Source organism: Zeus faber (assembly GCF_960531495.2).
Source record: "Zeus faber genome assembly, chromosome: 6".
NCBI lineage: Eukaryota > Metazoa > Chordata > Actinopteri > Zeiformes > Zeidae > Zeus > Zeus faber.
Window position 1 is genome coordinate 15,297,105 of NC_137201.1, and position 18,178 is coordinate 15,315,282.

The window sequence follows — 18,178 nt, forward strand, 5'->3', positions numbered from 1 at the left end:
CGATAAGGCCCTGATTCATCATCCCTCGGTGCATCATCCTGGCTGAAATCAGAGCTGTAATGCAACCCCACGGCTAAACACACTGCGGTGTGTGTGTGTGTGTGTGTGTGTGTGTGTGTGTGTTCACTTTTACAGTAACTGAATTGCCTTGTGTTTACCTTTAGTTTTAGAAAGAATAATTCATGTTTATAGACAGTGACATATTTGGACTTGCTGTGCTCAGTTGCTGAGTGTGTGCGTGCGTGTGCATACAGTATATGTCTGTGTGTGTGTGTGAGCGCACCGTCTTGTTTTTACCTGCGGTATTTTATAAAGAATAATTGATGTTTATACGGAGTGTGACAATCTGCCGAAAAAGGAGAGAAAGGCAGCAACAAAAATGTACCACACTCCGACTTATTTTGACATGGAAAAGGGTAAAAATGGCAGGTCGGGGGGGGGGGGGGGGGGCGATAAAATCGGCGATCACTTGGTCGTCCTTACTTTCCCTCGAAATATCCTCGAGCTCAACCAAAAAAGGCTTGTCAGGGACGGCTCAAGTCGAGGGCTGAACGGGAGAGTAGCGACTGCTTAATCCCCTGACCGCCTGTGTTTACGCTGCGCCTCCATCTTCTCCTGGAGGCTGCTTCGTGTGGATCCGTCGCCGCGGTAACGAGGTCCCTCCAGATGGTCGTGGAGGCGCCACAGAACGAGGAGACCAAACAAACGAAATAAAATGAAAAATAAAAACACGACCGGCGCACAGACAGAGAGAGAGAGAGAGAGAGAGAAGGAAGGAAGTAAACATTATGGTTCAGATTTCAAACTTTGTTTTTGCCTCGTCAACTATTTTCTTCCATCTGTCCCCTCTCCATCTCAATCTCTTCATCTCTCTCTCTCTCCCTCCGTCTCTCTCTCAATCGATATCCTTCTCCCTCCATCTCTCCGTATCTCTCCCCCTCCATCTCTCTCCATCCCTCTCTTTATCTGTCCGTCTCGCTTCCTCTCACTCCGCCCCTCCCTTCATCTCATCCCTCTCTTTCCTTCCATCCGTCTCTCACCTGCTCTTCTCTTTCTCTGTGTCGCCATCCCTCTCCCCAACCGCCCCTCTCCATCCATCTCACTCTCCCTCCATCCATCCATCTCTCTCTTCTCTCCTTCTCCCTAGCCCCACAGCTTTCTCTCCCCTCTCCCCTCATAAATCTATATATCCACATCTTCCTCCCTCCCTCTCCATCCAACTCTCTCAGCCTTGCCTTACATCTCTCTCTCTCTCTCTCTCTCTCTCCATCTCTCGCTCTGTATCTTTCTTTCTCTCTCTCTTTCTCCCCCTATCTCCATCCCCCTATCGCTCTCTCTTTGGTTGGTGACATATGTGTTTTCTCACTCCACCGCTCCCCTGCAGCCGTCGTCTTTCAGAACCAACAAAGGAGCTGATTAGACGGTGACGGCTCGGGAAGAGAAAGCCCGATGGGTAATTTAATGAGCAGGTGCGCACGCAAACAATGAATCAGACGGGAGGAGAGAGGAGGAGAGCAGCGCGGGGAAAAAGGAAACAGCGCGTCGAGGTTTAGATTCCTAAATAATGAACCGGACGAAGGGAAGCAAGACGTTTCGCGATGAGACGCCGGCGCCGGCTCGGCGCCGTCCGTCCGTCCGTGCAGTCGACGTGCCTGGAGGAGCGCCTCGAAAAGCCTCCGAGCGGGGGCGTCGCGGAAACGGATAGAACGGGTGTCCCACCGGGAGGGATGCTGAACACAAAATATCAACCATCGCTGGAAACCGAAATATCCAGCGGACGGAGCAGATAACGAAATGTTCGCGCCGGAATGTTCTATCGCTCTGCAAGCCTCAACCGGTTGTTGGCGTCCGGCGCTCCGGAGGCTCCCGAAATATCGTTGGCTCCGCTCCCTTTTCATCTCGCACGCCTCTTCCTTTCTGGATTCCCAAGCCTGTCCGGAAAGCGTCACTGTGCCCCCTCGCCCCCCTCCCCCCGTCTCACCCCACACCCCACACCTCTCTCCGTAACCAGACAGATTTTCATCGTTTCATTCCTCAATCGTTTCTTTTGGAAAACTATCGACCAAATGACTCCGCCTTCATTCTTATTTTTTTTTTCCTGTTCATTACTAAGCTGCGCGGCTCGCCCCGAACTTTCAAAGGCGTCTTTCATTCACGCTGGCAAAACCTGGTCTCCTTGATAAGACGGGGGGGGACAAAAAAAAAACAACAAAAAAAAACAAAAAACAAGTAAAACTTAAAACCCCCCTCGAGACAGCGCTCCCTCACCTCAGACGGAGATTCAACAAACATGAATATTTAAAGCGGCGTCTCGCGTCTCTGTTTAAAAAGGTCCAATCTCTCTCGTTTCCACTTTTAAGCTGAGCAAACGTGACAAGCGCTCCTTCTCGCCCCTAATCGATGGATGAGCAGACTATGCAAAGCAGAGCGGAAAAGGCTCTTCAGACAAAATACATATTAACAGACACATGAAAGAGGGCTGGCGGCGGCGGCGGTTGAGGATTGGGAGAAAAATGAAGATAGACAGAAAGAGAGGGTGAGGGAGATGTACTTTGCACACATGGATTAACAATCCATTATTCATAGGTGCTCCGGGCTCAGGGCATCAACACAAACAGAGCAGAGACCCGATTCGGCAGCACTGTAATACTACGGGAAGCGTAGCTGTTACTTAATGCCTTTTCTTCCCCGTCGGGGGGTCGCCGACGGTAACGCGCAAAACAAAACCACAGCCGTCGTAACTTTAAGAAGACGTACATTCATACTGTGATGATCTTTTTTTTTTTTTGGGGTGGCAGAACCCGCCACCGACAGTGGAAAGAGGGCGTATAGTGGAGCGCATGCATGACGCAAATAGGCTGAATGGCTGTTTCTTATAGAAAAAGGGTTAAAAAAAAAAAACCTCAAATACGGGATTTTTTCTATTTCAAAATAAACTTGCGGATTTCTACTTTAAACACATGAAGCTCAGTACATAGAGCTAGTAATGAAGCCCTGGCTTCTGATAGAAGCGTAATACACATTTTGATTAGGTAAGAGTTTCCTGATGTTATAAATCAATCACAATCGAAAACAACATCATCCTAATGTCAAACCCCGTGCCAGTGTTGCTTTTTTTTTTTTTTTATTATTATTAACCAAGTAATGTAACAGGTTATCACTTTAACCTTCATAAGTGTCTTTGACCGGACAGGAGGAAAAACATTAATTGTGTGAGAAATTGACTATTGGAACCTGGACTAGCAGAGTGTAAATACCTACACAATAATAATAAACTCATCAAACTTGATTTGCGAGCGTTTAAGCGACAATGGCTGCTTTGAATCTCTTGGCCGTCGGCACGGTCCGGTGATTTCTGGCCCGCTGTTTGTCGACCTCAATTCATTTAGGTGGCCTCTATTTCCGCGCGCGCAACTTTAAACTGGCGTTTTGCATTTAAAGGCTCAGGTGTCCTTTAAGTAGCGCTCCCGTACAAAGGAAAAGCAAATGAGCGACGGAGAAAAAAAAAAAAATTGGGGAAAAACGCTGCCTCTGTCACAGGAAAATTACCTTATTTATATTCAGGTGAAACCGCGAGGAGCAAATAAAATAACTGCTATTAGTCATCACAGGAGACAAACGATCATCTCAGAGCTGGCGTGCAAGCGCACACACACTCATTCATTCGTTTTCATTCAGCCATTCTGGACAAACAGGCACAAAGACACTGTTTGCGATTACTGAGCATGTCATGTCTGTACCCCCTCCCCCCCCCCCCCGCCCGCCCTCCAAGAAACTAAAATGTGACGTCTCAAAATGTAAGAGCACTGAGCATGTGGTATGAATTATGCATGCCTACGGCCTTTTATCATTTGAATATGAAGTGTGTGCGTGTGTGTGTATTTGCTTTGAGTGTGTACTTATTTCAGACTCGCGACCTGAGCTCCACACCTCTAGTGGGAAAGTGGCAGAACGAGAGAGAGAGAGAGAGAGAGAGAGAGAGAGAGAAAAAAAAAAAGCTAATCTAGCAAAGCAAAGGAAGTACTGTAGCTGGACCCTACACACACACACACACGCACACAGTTATGTTTCCAGCTACAAACTTAAATAATTAAATGAGGCCACGTTGAACACACACACACACACACACACACACACACACACACACACACACACACACACACACACACACACACACACACACACACACACACACACACACACACACACACACACACACACACCAGAGAGGAGGAGGCGAGAGACCCCGTTGCGGCTTTCTCCGCCAGGGAATGTAAATATTTTATAACAGAAGCGCCAGCTCCCTCCCTCCCTCCCTCCCTCCCTCCCTCCATCGCCATCCCCACATCTCCAGGACCTGTGTCCTCTACCAACGCCCTGCCCCCCAACTCTCTTAACCCATCCTCCGTTACTCAGCCCCTGGGTTTGACCCAATAAAGGGCAGGACACTACTCAGATAGAGGATCAATACGTTTAAAAAGAGTCGACTTGCAGTGGCGTCACCGAGCGACCGGGGGGGGGGGGGGGGGGGGCGCCAGAGTGCACTTTACTTCCCCTCCATCATCATCATGGAGAGCCCCGTCAGCGCGGCGGGCTCCGTCTTTACAAAGGGACGCAGCAGGACGTCGCCGACGCCGGGCTCTCACTTCTTATGCGACGCCCGCGTCACGCCAGACATGCGCGAGGGGAAGCAGAGTGGGTGTCGCACTCTGAAGAGGGTGTTGGGCTTTCAAAACAAGACTTGTCTCAAAGAAGGAGTTAAAAAGCTCAAAGGACCCCCCGCCCCCGCCCCCCCCTCCTGATTACATCTAATTATTGCATATTTGTCACAGTTAATGGTTTCAGATCTTTTGGGAAATCGTATTGGGAAACGCATTTTTATTTATTCATTATTTCTTTGATTAAATGAAAAATGTTATCGGACGACCATAGCACCAGGGTGAAAAAAGTAATTGCCCCCTTAAACCTCTAAACTGGTTTCACCACCTCGAGCAGAAATGGCTGCAGCCAAACGCTCCCTTTAATAATGACATCACTCTTTCACATCCAGGTGGAGGAATTTTAGGAATTTTACTCTTTTTTTTGCAGAGCTGCTTTACACGTCCATGTGAATATACACGGGGTGTCGTGCATTTTTAAGACCAACTTTAATGAAACGTAAGACTGATATTTGGACTCATCTCTTTAATTCAATAAAGTATTGCAGGTAAGTAGAAAGGTAAGCACCATTTATTTGCTACAGGGCTGAAGTAAGGATTAGGCAGAAACAGACATACAAGACTGAAGAATGATTCCAGGAACTGTTACAAAAACAGCTTCCTTTAGGTCAGATACTTTCTTTCACCAAGACATTTCGGACAGGTAAGTACAAGGATCCTCTTGGATTTCTCTCCATAGGCAAGTATGAAGGGATTTGGCAAGATCTAAAAAATGAAGAACTCATGAAGTCTCTGAAGAGACTTTCAAGGCCTAACATTTGGAAAACTGAATCAAAGGTCCTCTTAGATGTTTTAAGACCTCGACACCCAATCCAAGGAGAGACTATGACTGACTGTTCAGCGGGTCTGTTTCGTGCAAACAGCGAGACGTGAGCGGTTGGAGCAATGAAGGGAGGGACCCTGTAACGTAATTAGAAGAGCAACGCTCCCCGGTGAGTCCTTATTATATTTAGTGCGATTACAGTGCGTGATTGATAAGCTCAGGAGGCCGCCCCCGTTGCTCCTCCCTGCGAAGCAAATCGTCTCATCGCGGCATGGATTTGAATTTTCATTGTTTATTTTGGGAAGCAGACGGTGAAGGAGGAGTGATATTGACTGAAGGAGCATTGAGCCAGCGGAGTTCTGCCAACCCTCCCTTTCCTCCCTTCCAGTAGTGGCCTTTTCATCATTAAAGAGAATGACGACAGCACCCTGGGAGCACTTAGGAGGATGTCATCGACTGCTGGGGAGTGATTCCGTCACGCTCTCACTTTCCCGGTGTGAGGGCCATCAGGGCCCCCCCCACACACATACACACACAGACACACACAGACACACACACACACACACACACACACACACACACAATTGTGTTATTTTTAGGGGGCGGGGCTCAATATTTTGATTATTGGATTCAGAAAAGGTACAAATAATGACTTAAAATTGAATAATGAATGCTGAGTAAGCGTTCCAGTCAGATAAAGTACTTTCTTAGTAGCACACCAGCATTTGGGCAGGGATAGCAGAGGTCAGAAGTAGAGTCAATCTGCTTTTCAACACCTGAAATTTACATCTGATGAAGCTGTTGACTCACTTTCTAAACTTCCTATACTTGCCGAAAGCAGCACAAAGAGAGACGGACAAAAAGTTCTCACCAATGAGAGAAAAACAACAAACGGAGAATTAATGAGGGCAGAGTTTTCTAACCAATAAGATAAAAGAACAAATAGAACATTAGTGAAGGAGGAACTTTCTATCCAATACAGAGCTCGACCTTAACTTTTAAAAGTGGTTTCCAGGATGGCAACCAGGCATCAGCTTTTGGTTGCCGAAACTGAAAATAAGGTTGCCATTTTTAGTCATCTTATATTTTGAGTAATCAGCTTATTAATGAAAATGTAATGAAAATGAAATTTCTCTGCATTGACCCATCCTAGTATCTGACGTATCAAGGAGCAGTGGGCTGCTATAAAGAGGAGCCTGGGGAGCAGTTTGGGGGTTAACATCTTGCTCAAGGACACATCAGCACGCTACCCAGGAGTAGCTGGGGATTGAACCGGCAACCTTCCGCTTAATAGACGACCCACTCTACCCCCTATGCAAACACATGTATGGTGCAAAAAGAGCTACCCGAAGTCCCATTACACACCCAGTGTTTCCCACAGGGTCTGAAATACACCGATCAGCCACAACATTAAAACCACCACTTATAGCCACTGATGTTATGTAGCCCCCCCCCCGTGCCACCAAAACAACTCTGACCCATCGAGGCATGGACACCATAAGACCTCTGAAGGTGTCATGTGGTATCTGGCACCAAGATGTTAGCAGCAGATCCTTTAAAATCTGTAAGTTGCAAGGTAAGGGACCCCTATGGATTGGGCTTGTTGTTCCAGCGCATCCCACAGATGCTCGATCGGATTGAAATCTGGGGAATTCGGAGGCCAAGTCAACACCTTTAACTCTTTGTCATGTTACTCAAACCAATCCTGAACAATTTTTGCAGTGTGGCAGGACACACTATCCTGCTGAAAAAGGCCACTGCCATCAGGGAATACCGTTGCCATGAAGGGCTGTACTTGGTCTGCAACAATGTTTAGGCAGGTGGTAGGTGTCGAAGTAACATCCACATGAATGCCAGGTTTCACAGCATCACACTGCCTCCACTGGCTTGCCTTCTTCCCATAGTGCATCCTGGTGCCATCTCTTCCCCAATGACGCACACGCATCCGGCCAGTCACATGATGTAAAAGAGAAGGTGATTCATCAGACCAGGCCACCTTCTTCCTTTGATCCACGGTCCAGTTCTGACACTCACGTGCCCATTGTAACGGTTTTCAGCGATGGACAGGGGTCAGCATGGGCACTCTGACCGGTCTGTGGCAATGCAGCACCATACGCAACAAGCTGTGATGCACTGTGTGTTCTGACTCTTTCTATCATAGCAGCATTAACTTTTTCAGCAACTTGTGCTACAGTAGCCTTTCTGTTGCATTGGACCAGCCGGGCTGGACTTCGCTCCCCACGCGCATAAATGAGCCTTTGGCGCCCATGACCCTGTCGCTGGTTCACCCGTTGTCCTTCCTTGGACCACTTTTGGTAGGTACTAACCACTGCATACCAGGAACACCCCACAAGTCCTGCCGTTTTTGAGATGCACTGACCCAGTCGTCTAACCATCACAATCTGGCCCTTGTCAAAGTCGCTCACGTTTGCCCATTTTGCCTGCTTGGCGCCGCCCCCTGTGGTCATCTGAACGAATACTCTGAGTAAATTACGCACATTTTTGTATTTTTTTTAGTTTTACGACATCATATCCGTCAAAATTCATCTGCAGTGATCTCCTACGACTGCGATGCACTCATATAAAAAAAATTCCCTGAAAGAACAACTTTGGGACACTTTATCCGCTGATCCAGAGTGCCCGGTGGAAATTTTACGTGCCAATATTATCAACAAAGACAACAACAACAATGGAGACCTCATTGACCCTTCTCGTCAATGTCCAGTCCCTGAAAAATAAGATGGATGACCATCCGGCAAGGATCAGATTCCAATGGGATGGAAGAAATTGTTGCATTCTCTGCCTGACAGAGACAGGGCTGAAACTGCTGGTGCCGGCCAGCACGCCATACGTCCAGCTGAGTCCTTCTCCGTGTTCCGCACAGACAGATCGGGGGATTTGGGGAAATCCAAGGGTGGCGGCTTCTGCCTCATGATCAACAGCAGCTGGTGTGACCCCAACAACATCAAGACTCTCTCCTGCTCCATCTTGCTGAACCTGGAACAGCTGACCATCCCATGCCGCCCATTCTACCTCCCCCGGAAAAGGACGGTCATCATCACAGCCGTTTATATTCCACCGCGAGAGGACACCGACACAGCAATATCGGACCTATATGATGTGTTGTGCAGAACCCGACGCAGCTGTGGTGGTGGTGCGGACTTTAACAGGGCGAACCTTAACAAAGTTCTGCCTAATTCACATCAACACATCACGTGTGCCACCAGGGGAGAAAGAACTTTGGACCACTGCTACAGACTGCACAACAATGGATACAAGACCGTCTCGCTCCCTGCAAATCATACTATGCAGCCATCTCGTTGCTTCCTGTTTACGTGCCTCGCATCATACATGGAACCGTAGTGACGAGGGACGTAAAGCGGTCGTCGGACCAATCAGAGGCCGGGCGCTACAGGACGCTCTGAGTGATGTCGACTGGGACATGTTCCAGTCGAGTTCCGGTGACGTCAACCGCTATGAGTTTCACAGCAACGTCCCTGCACTGTTTTTAATTCGGGGTGATCGGGGTGCACAGCGAGCCTTGTCCGCATCCCAAGGATTCAAACATACAAAATATATTTATGATTCCCCTTATTTATAATTTCCCATTGAAATGTTGTCCCTGTGCATTTTGTAAGCGTCTATCTGTTTTATCCTGTTATTGCAATGCACACTGACTGAAAAAAAAAACAACAAAAAAAAAAAAGACTGCTCGACTTTCAGGGGGTAGCCCGAAAAAGGTAACGTTTTTATTTGTATTTATGTGAAGTTTCTTTTTAGACAATATCCACATTGTGACTCCGTTCCATAGTTCAGTAAGTTCCTCTGTAATAAAATGCTGAGCAGGGCTTAACTTCAACCCCCTCCTGTCTCTGCATGGAACAGGCGGACGGGTCTGTCTGTTTGAGCAAACCACCATGATTACAGCAATTCCTCTTGGGCAATAACAAGCTCCAATGCTGTGCGTGCAGCCATGTTTTGCTGTCTAGTGCTCTTCTTCGTTTACTACTTCCTGCTTCACAAGCTACTTTCTCTCTGCTGCCACGCGTGGCATTTGAGAATACTGCAACGGAGAATGTGCCAGATAGAAACGCCCTGTGCTCTCTGAGCGGGCAGCGGGCAGCATGGCGGCCTTCCCGTGCCAAAGTAAAACCACGGCTTTAGTTCTAATGTCAGAGATCGAGTCAACTAGTTATTCGATCGCGGGTGGCGCTGTTCTCTCGGACTCTCACACTTTTACTTTCTCTGACTGTGTGGAAATCTCATAACATGACAAAGAAAGGCGTTAAAACCTTAATCTTACTGGTAAAACATAAGACTCATGTAGGCTGATATAGGAGTTTAGTGTGGCGCTGAACTCAACAGCCAAATCAGATTTGACTGACAAAATTCAGAGTCGGGTACAGCCCTACTATATAACTTAATAAGCTCAGACGTCAACCTCCAAAGTGTTACTGTAAATTATCCTATAATAAGTTAATAGAACAGACGTTACCTCGGGCATGCTTGATACGTCCAGATTGACCTCACAAGATTTCACAAATTTCCTTTTTGTGTTTCGTACAGGTTCATCTGGTTCTTTGTCAGTTGAATCAATTTGCACATTAGTTTGTGATGTCGAACTTTTCACGGCACAGTCAAATAACTTAATTTGCTTCTCCATTGTCTCTAAAAGAGGTGCCTATGCGCACCGGTGTGCACCCGCGTAAACGCATTAAAGCACATGCAGCGTTCTGGTTCCAAGTGTAACAGCAATATTTAAATATCACTGATGGGACAAGTGTATTCATTTTGGGGTGCACGTTTTGCTGTCCATATTTTTAATTATAAAAAGTGGTTGCCAAAGGGGCCAATCGGAGGCCAGAAAATGGGTGGCTATTGACTCAATATAGCTGCCGAGGGCAAGACTTACTGTCCTGCAATAAGATAAACAACAAATGGACAATATGTGAGGGCAGAACTTTCGAACCAATAAGAACAGAGAATAAATTGAGAATTAGTGAGGGAAGAACTTTGTAACCAATAAGAGCAAAGTACACATCTTCCCACTAAGAAAAAGCAGGCATCAATATACTCCAAAATGTTCAAAGAAAGAAAAAAATACCATATAATATACACCAAAATATATTAAATATTTTTATAAACTAGTGTTCCATATAAATAATAATTTGAATAATATGTACTGTATGTACTGGATTACGAATGTTCTTTTAAAGAACAATCACTTCCTGTTAAGCCCCGCCCACTTCCAGTTTCTCACTCAATACAAGACAAGTCATTTCAGCAGCCCAACAGATACAGATCGCGGCTCGGACGCACTCCCCTCGTTATTCAGTCCTGCAGCTCATTTTCTCCCCCCCCCCCCCCCCCGCTTATTGTTTTGGACTGAAATGCGAGTATCAAATAATTACTTTACATAATTTCCCGACGTGATATTATTTTCTCTTTTCCCCTTTCCGCTTCTAATCTCTTCCACACGCTAAAAACTAGCTGTCGCCAGAATAAACAGAGTTTAATGTGTTTGCGAGTTTGTGAAATGAGAGGCTTCTGGTTTTCACACGGATATGTCGGTTGGTGAAAACAAAAAAAAAAAAAAAAAAAAAAAGTGTGGAAGCCAGAGCCGGAATATGCTCGCAGGTAACCGCACTGAACAAAACAAAGCCATATGGCGAGCACCTTGAAAACAACGGACCCAACGATGCCGAGCAGACGAGTCTGAGAATTATTATTAAAAAAAAAAAAAATGGGGGGGTGGGTGGGTGTATTGGAATGCTGATTTCCTTGCTTTCGGTTGAAAAACAAAACAAAAAATCTCCCCACCTAAATGGCCCTGTTATTTTGCCGTTTTCATCCTCAATTTTTCCTCCCATCTCATCACAGTGGGATACACACACAGAGCCGCGGGGGAGAAGCCAAGGCTTACATCAGCCGTGAAAGAATAAAAGAAAGACGGTTCCAGCTCCGCCGTGACCTAAACGTTCGATCGTCACTCATCATTTGACCGCTTTTTGCCAACGTTCATCCTCTTACCGAATGGAATCCGCTCGAGGGCGTGGAATGCAGGCGTCCATCGTATGTGTCCACTTGTCGGTCGGCCTCGAAAACTGCAAATATCTCATTCCGTTGGTTTCGATCGATTCAATCGTGACTTTGTCGTCGACTCCCGCGACGCTTTCAAGCGCTTCCACTGGGCGAGGAGGCTGTTGCTCCCTCGGGAGCCGTCACGACCACCTGATCGTAATGTTTTGAACATGAATCGCGATCATTTCATACGGTATTTCTCAATGGTCCTCAGACCACCAGCAGTAAGTGTAGTATAGACACTTCTCGGAAGGGGGTCCCAGAGACAAAATCTTTAGAAGACTAGTCAAACTGAGGGTTCTTGATATGGAAACAGTTGGGAATCACGGATATGGTGAAATCGTTAAAAAAAATTCCACACTCTCATTAAAACATTAGTGGAATTTGAAGCAACTGTAAGACATGATTCAACAATTGAAATGCTACTTTGGCACGCTTTCGTCACTTGAGTTGCAGCCCCATTTTTATGTTCCAATGTTCCGCGGTAATAAATGTCATCTTCATAAGACGGATGTGCTTTATTGCTTACACTATGATAGGGACGTAAAATGAACGAAAAAGACCATTACATTGTTAATCCAAGTTATTCGCGCGACAATTTATCGTCAACAGACCGTACGGCCCTCCACCTCCATCACAACCTGACGGACGTGAACCCTGTGTTTGAGGCACAGGGGTATTGATCAAAAAAATAATAATACCATTTCTGGCTTCTTCCACCAGCCAAGTTTGCTATGCTCGTCTCACACAGGTCACATATTGGTCCACTGATGTCAAGACAATGGAAAAAAGGATCAGTTTTAAAAACAAAAAAAAAAAAAAAACATAATCCAGCATCATCAGGACCTGCGGTTTAAGGCTTTTACCCTGTCACTGGAAGACAGAGACGCCACGAAGGCCAAATCAATCCTTCCATCTCCCAGATCTCCAAATGGAAAACACGCATGGGCTTAAGGGCAAATGTTTTCTCTATGTTTAGATAGTTCTTTGCAAAATCTAAATTGTATCCGCTGACTGGAATCTCTTTGTGGAACCGTCTCCCCGTCTCAGTCCCTCTCTACCGCGCAAGAGAGCCGAGCTCCCGTGAGACGACGGTACGTCGGCGCTGGGTCCGGGCTTTGATGCAGTTTTAATGCCCCTTCTCCTCCTCCTACTCTGACTTTCGTCTCTTATGCTTTGTTTATCGGTGGCATTGGGTGCCTTTGGTACCAAAGCGTCACATATCATCGCTGAAAGGCTGATTAAAGGAACTCGTGTCGGGACGGGGGAAAAAAATAAAATCAATGTCACCTCTTTGCAAGAGAAGGAAAGAGATATTGTATGAATATTTGCATATTCTATGCACTCGAACACAACACAGGCAACAAACACACACACACTAACAGGCGCTTTCTATTTGCCCATTTCTCTATCTCCACACACACACACACACACACACACACACACACACACACACACACACACACACACACACACACACACACACACACACACACACACACACACACACACACACACACACACACACCACTGCCGGCAAAAACATGGTAGTTCATGAATAGGCCACAATTGCAAAAGTTGATCCAGATGATAAATACAGTATGGTTCCGATTTTCGCTCAACCACAAACGCACGCACGGACGGACAAGGGCGATGACATTTGCAAGGGATTTGCGAGAGTTCAAGGAAGAGCGTGGCGCGTGGCGGTGAGGGAGGAGGGGAGGAAGAAGAGGAGGGTTCAGCTAAGGAGAGGGGGGAAGGTGAGTTATTTTTGGACGGCGGACCACGCAGGCGTGGAGACATTCCCACCTCAGCTTTGGGAGAAGGTTCGGTCGCTGCTACTGATGAGACGAGGGACGGTGACGACGCTGAATATACTTCAATAAATATATTTACCAATGTATCAAAGTCTCTTCTCTCCCCATTTCCATTCAGGGACATTTATTTTTATTCGTTAGTCAGTTTTTATGTTTCTTGAATATAGCATTTGGCCATATACATTTATGTTCAATGTTTATTGCCATTTCTTCCTATTTTAAGTTCATTTTTATTTATTTTTTGCCATTGTTGTATATTTGTTCTCGTTTTATTACCTAAACAATTCTGTTGGTGTATGCTGCTGTGACATGAAGAATGATGAAGTGAAGAAGTGTTGAATAAAGTGTCTATTCATCTATCTGTTTATCTAATTTCCCTTAGTTTTCTACAAGAAAATGAAAATGTTTTAAATATCTATAATAGCTCTTCAATCCAATATCGCTTAACTGTTCTGGAACGTCCCCATGACCCTGTCGCCGGTTCACCGGTTGTCGTTCCTTGGACCACTTCCGGTAGGTACAAACCACTGCATACCGGGAACACCCCACAAGACCTGTCGTTTTGGAGATGGCTCTGACCCAGTCGTCTAGCCATCACTATTGGGCCTTTGTCTCTCCACCCCTCACAAATATGTCCCACCGAATTGACAGGTGCCAGGAGAACTAGATGCCCAATGTTATTCACTTCACCTGTCAGTGGTTTTAATGTTGTGGCTGATCGGTGTATATTAATAATCCAAAGACGAAATGTAGACTAGTTAGTGAGATGAGTGGACTTTTTGAGGGGGGGGGTTTCGCAGATGGGGTCTAATCTAAATCGGGACGAATATAATCCTAGTGTCTAAGATTAGGCCTGATTGGTGTCTGCAAAACCACCCCGTTATTTCTTAAGATCCAACCATTTTAACAGTCTCTCAGAGAATCATGTCTCATCACCAGAGCCGGGGAAGTCTTTTTGTCTGTGTGTGTGTGTGTGTGTGTGTGTGTGTGTGTGTGTGTCTAGAGAGGAGGAGAACACGGAGTTGAAAGCCGGGAGTGACGGGCGGTGGGCGGCGGAGAGGGGACGGATGAGGGAGCTTGAGAGGTTTGTGTGTCAGCAGATCAATATGTGTGAGACTGGGACAATAATATCCATTCTGCCGCGCCTGACACAGTGAGATGGAGAGAGCGAGGGAGGAGAGGCGGAGGAGGGTGATGTAAGTGTGGCGGGGTGCAAACAAATTGAATCTGTGGCAAAATAAATAAATACATGAATAAATAAAAAATGACATGAGAAAAAAAAAAAATAAATAAAACACAGGAGACCGAGCTTCCCTTCTGCCGTCCTGAACCGCTTTCAAACCTGGATCTGGGTTTTATGGCGCTACAAATGTAAAGACTGTAAAGCGGACTGGAGGGCGAGAAACGACCCCAATAATGACACCACGGCTCGGGCAAACAGACGCCTGCGAGCCAAGTGCACGGAGATTTAAACACACACACACACACACACACACACACACACACACACACACACACACACACACACACACACACACACACACACACACACACACACACACACACACACACACACACACACACACACACCTGCCAGACATCGTATGTGTTCCTCCAGTAGGAGCAGAGAGATTGTCACCTTGTCTGGTTCTAGCCGCCACACACCAATGAGAGATACTAATTGCCCCGTGTGGCCGCCAACGTGACTGGCATCGGTAGAGAGAGGATCGGAACGGGAGGCTGGCGTACATGGATGCAATATATAGCAATAGTATTGTAAAAACACTGTAATAACATAATGTAGATCTACTCATCCATAAATATCCATGGCTGGATTAGTGTACATATTTGTTCATCCTGAGCAGTATATGCATCTGTATTTATATTTATACCCACAGCCATACCAGCAACCATACTGCCACTTAGCCCTCTACCACAGCCTTTTAACTTTATTCATCCTGTGTATAGAAGCACATTTTTGTTAAGCTTTTTTATGCTAATAGTCTGTGCAGCAACGCACACATCCTCACGAGACAATGCCCTTGTATATGAAACTGTACTCGGCTGAATAAACACATTCGGATTCTGATGCGTTGTTGGCCTTAGAAGTGTCACAATGATTACATAATTGACCAATAGCCATTATTTGAGCTTTTAAGATTCTCCAACCCTATGTTTCCACCCCAGGTTCGTAGGAATCTTGAGCCGGCGTTGCAATAAATAGAACGCTCCCATCAGTTGGGTACAGGCAAATTAACTGTCTAACCCAAATTGTATGTGCCAATTAAAGCTGTGTTGATCCACATTCATTTGGTGATTTAGTGATAAATTTGGTAATTTTTGGTTTAAATATGAATGTTTACAAGCCTCAGTCTCGGGGGGGGGGGTAAAAATGTGAGTATTCGTGTATTTCACAGCGGAATTTGTGATCAATTCGTTCCAATGTTCGTGGCTTTTCTTTCTCAGGTGGATGTGTATTATTACACTATCACAGTGGTATGACTTTAAATACGAATTCAATTAATAATCACAATGACTTGCTTGACAATTAACCGGCAACTAAAACCCCATTTACTGTATGTGTCAGCCCTAGTTTGCATGTGAGTGAAAGTAGAGAGTAAAGAGTGAGTGAAACTAAAAGAAAAGTGAAGCCAGGGAGATTGAAAGCCCGCGTGTGCGGCTGCCTCGTGTGCTCTGGGTTTCATTTGGCCGTTTGAAAGGTGCGTAGTTAGTCTCATAGGCGGAGGAAACCACCGCGGAGGTTTTTACGACGTCCCTCGATCCCCGCACGGCCAAGGCTATAAAAAAAATAAAATAAATAAATAAATAAAAAAAGGTGACCATGAATCACGACGGCTGTCTTACCTTGGCCTGGCCTCCATGTCCAGCTGGAGACAGAGAGAGAGAAACAGACAGAGGAAAAAAAAAGAAACAGTTGATGTTTGACTAGAGTATGGATTTAGTTATCTGCGTTTTCCTTAAGCATTCTCCAGAGGAGGGGAGGTACATAAATAATGCATGTTAGAGCGTTGAACATAGGAATGGGACATCGCCGCGGCCATAAAACATGTGATTTGGTTCCAAATCGAAATCAAATGGTAACGGATAACAAAAAACAATTATTCAGGGCATGTTTCAAAACCTGTCAAATCCGTTCACTTTCATAAGCCAGTTGTGGTCGGTTCAATTCATGAAGGAGAGGGCAAACTGTTAATTGACATGACCTGCCCTCATAACTTTTGAGTTCAATTGGTTTCTCAACATCTTTATTGGTGTAAAATAGCACGCATCATGAGTTTGAATGTGTTTCCTCAGGTGATTATCGCCACTGAAATAACTTGCCTTCCACAAACAAATACGTTTCATGCCACGTTGACAATCGGTCACAGCAATATTTCTAAGGTAGAAAAACAGAGAAGGCTGCTGGTACAACAAAGGGATGGTGATCCTTTGGCTATATTTCATCACATGGCATTTAATTTGGTTGCAGGAAGATCACTTGCATATATAACTGTTACATTTTTGGTTACCTCCTCTATTCCCACAAATATTATTTTGTGGTCGGCATTGGAAGTGGAATTGGTTCGATCTCTGCATTGCTTATAAACGGAAGATAATTGGTCAATTAATTGAAGTTACAGCATGATCCAAAAGCTGCAAATGCTCGTTTATTACCTTTGGGATGAATATATAAACTTCTAAATCGATATATGTATCCTCGGTGTATATGTCCCTGACACTAATAAAAGTTACACTGCACAAATCCACAATCCTGCAATGGAGAAAAGCACAAAAGACGGACGGACAGACAGACAGACAGATGGATAGACAGACAGATCATCAGCAGTTGGTCCATATAAGAACACCTTGAGCTCAGCGTTGGTTCTTTTGCCAACAATAATATTCCGCCTGACGCTGATGGCAGCACTGAACCCTGACCAGCAGAGCGGAATCGGGAGGAGCAGGTTCTCTTTAGGCTAATCTCGACTAACGATGCCTGGTTGAGGGGAGCTGTCTGGCGTGACACAGAACATGGGAGTGGGAAATGAACAGTAGCGCAACCGTTTCCTGATTGTTGGAGACGGTCTGAAAGTCGGCCCTGAATTTAAGTAGCTTCTGATCTGTGCAGGAATATACAGGTACAGTATATGGAAAATATTTTAAATTATTGCATTTTCCCACTGTGTCAAATACTTTATTGGGCTGGAAAGTAAATTTGTGAGAGTGTGAGAATATCCATGCCTTTATTATTGTTTACATATTTATTCATCCTGTACAGAAATATCCCATCTATATTTATATTTTATAGCCACAGCCAATACTAGCAACCATACTGCCATGCAGCCCCTGCTATTGCCTTAACTTATCCTGTGCATAGAATTGCATTTTGTATATTCTGTATATATTTGTATATTAGGCTATTGTTTTCTTTTTTTTGGGGATATTTTGGGGAAATTTGGCTTTCTATTTTTACGTTTCTATGTGTGTGTTTCTATGCAAATTTTCTTCACAGCAAAGACAGATTCCTTGTATATGTAAATATACCAGGCCCGATAAACTGATTCTGATTCTGTTTCTGAAAAGTGAATTGTTTGTTTTTTTTTTGTTATTTGTTACTTGACTTCGGGAGAACATTAACATGCAAGCACAACATTTTCTATGCACGTGGCTTACACAGGCATTACGCATGTAGTAAAGGCGGGGAAATCACAACATATATTTTGCATGAAATGTTGAGGTGTATGGATTCCACGCCGTGGCGTTTTAAGCAGCCGTAACGAAATATTCAAGTAAAAAGA

General features: G+C 45.3%; 1 protein-coding gene across 1 annotated transcript in view; it reads right to left on the minus strand.

Moving 5' to 3' along the window:
• The window catches only part of trim44 (tripartite motif containing 44), a 51,188-nt gene that overhangs the window by 12,980 nt on the left and 20,030 nt on the right, over positions 1–18,178 (minus strand). Inside the window, exon 6 of the mRNA XM_080002802.1 lies at positions 16,245–16,267. Coding sequence (XP_079858928.1) covers positions 16,245–16,267 — 23 coding nt within the window. The remainder of the gene's footprint in view (positions 1–16,244; positions 16,268–18,178) is intronic.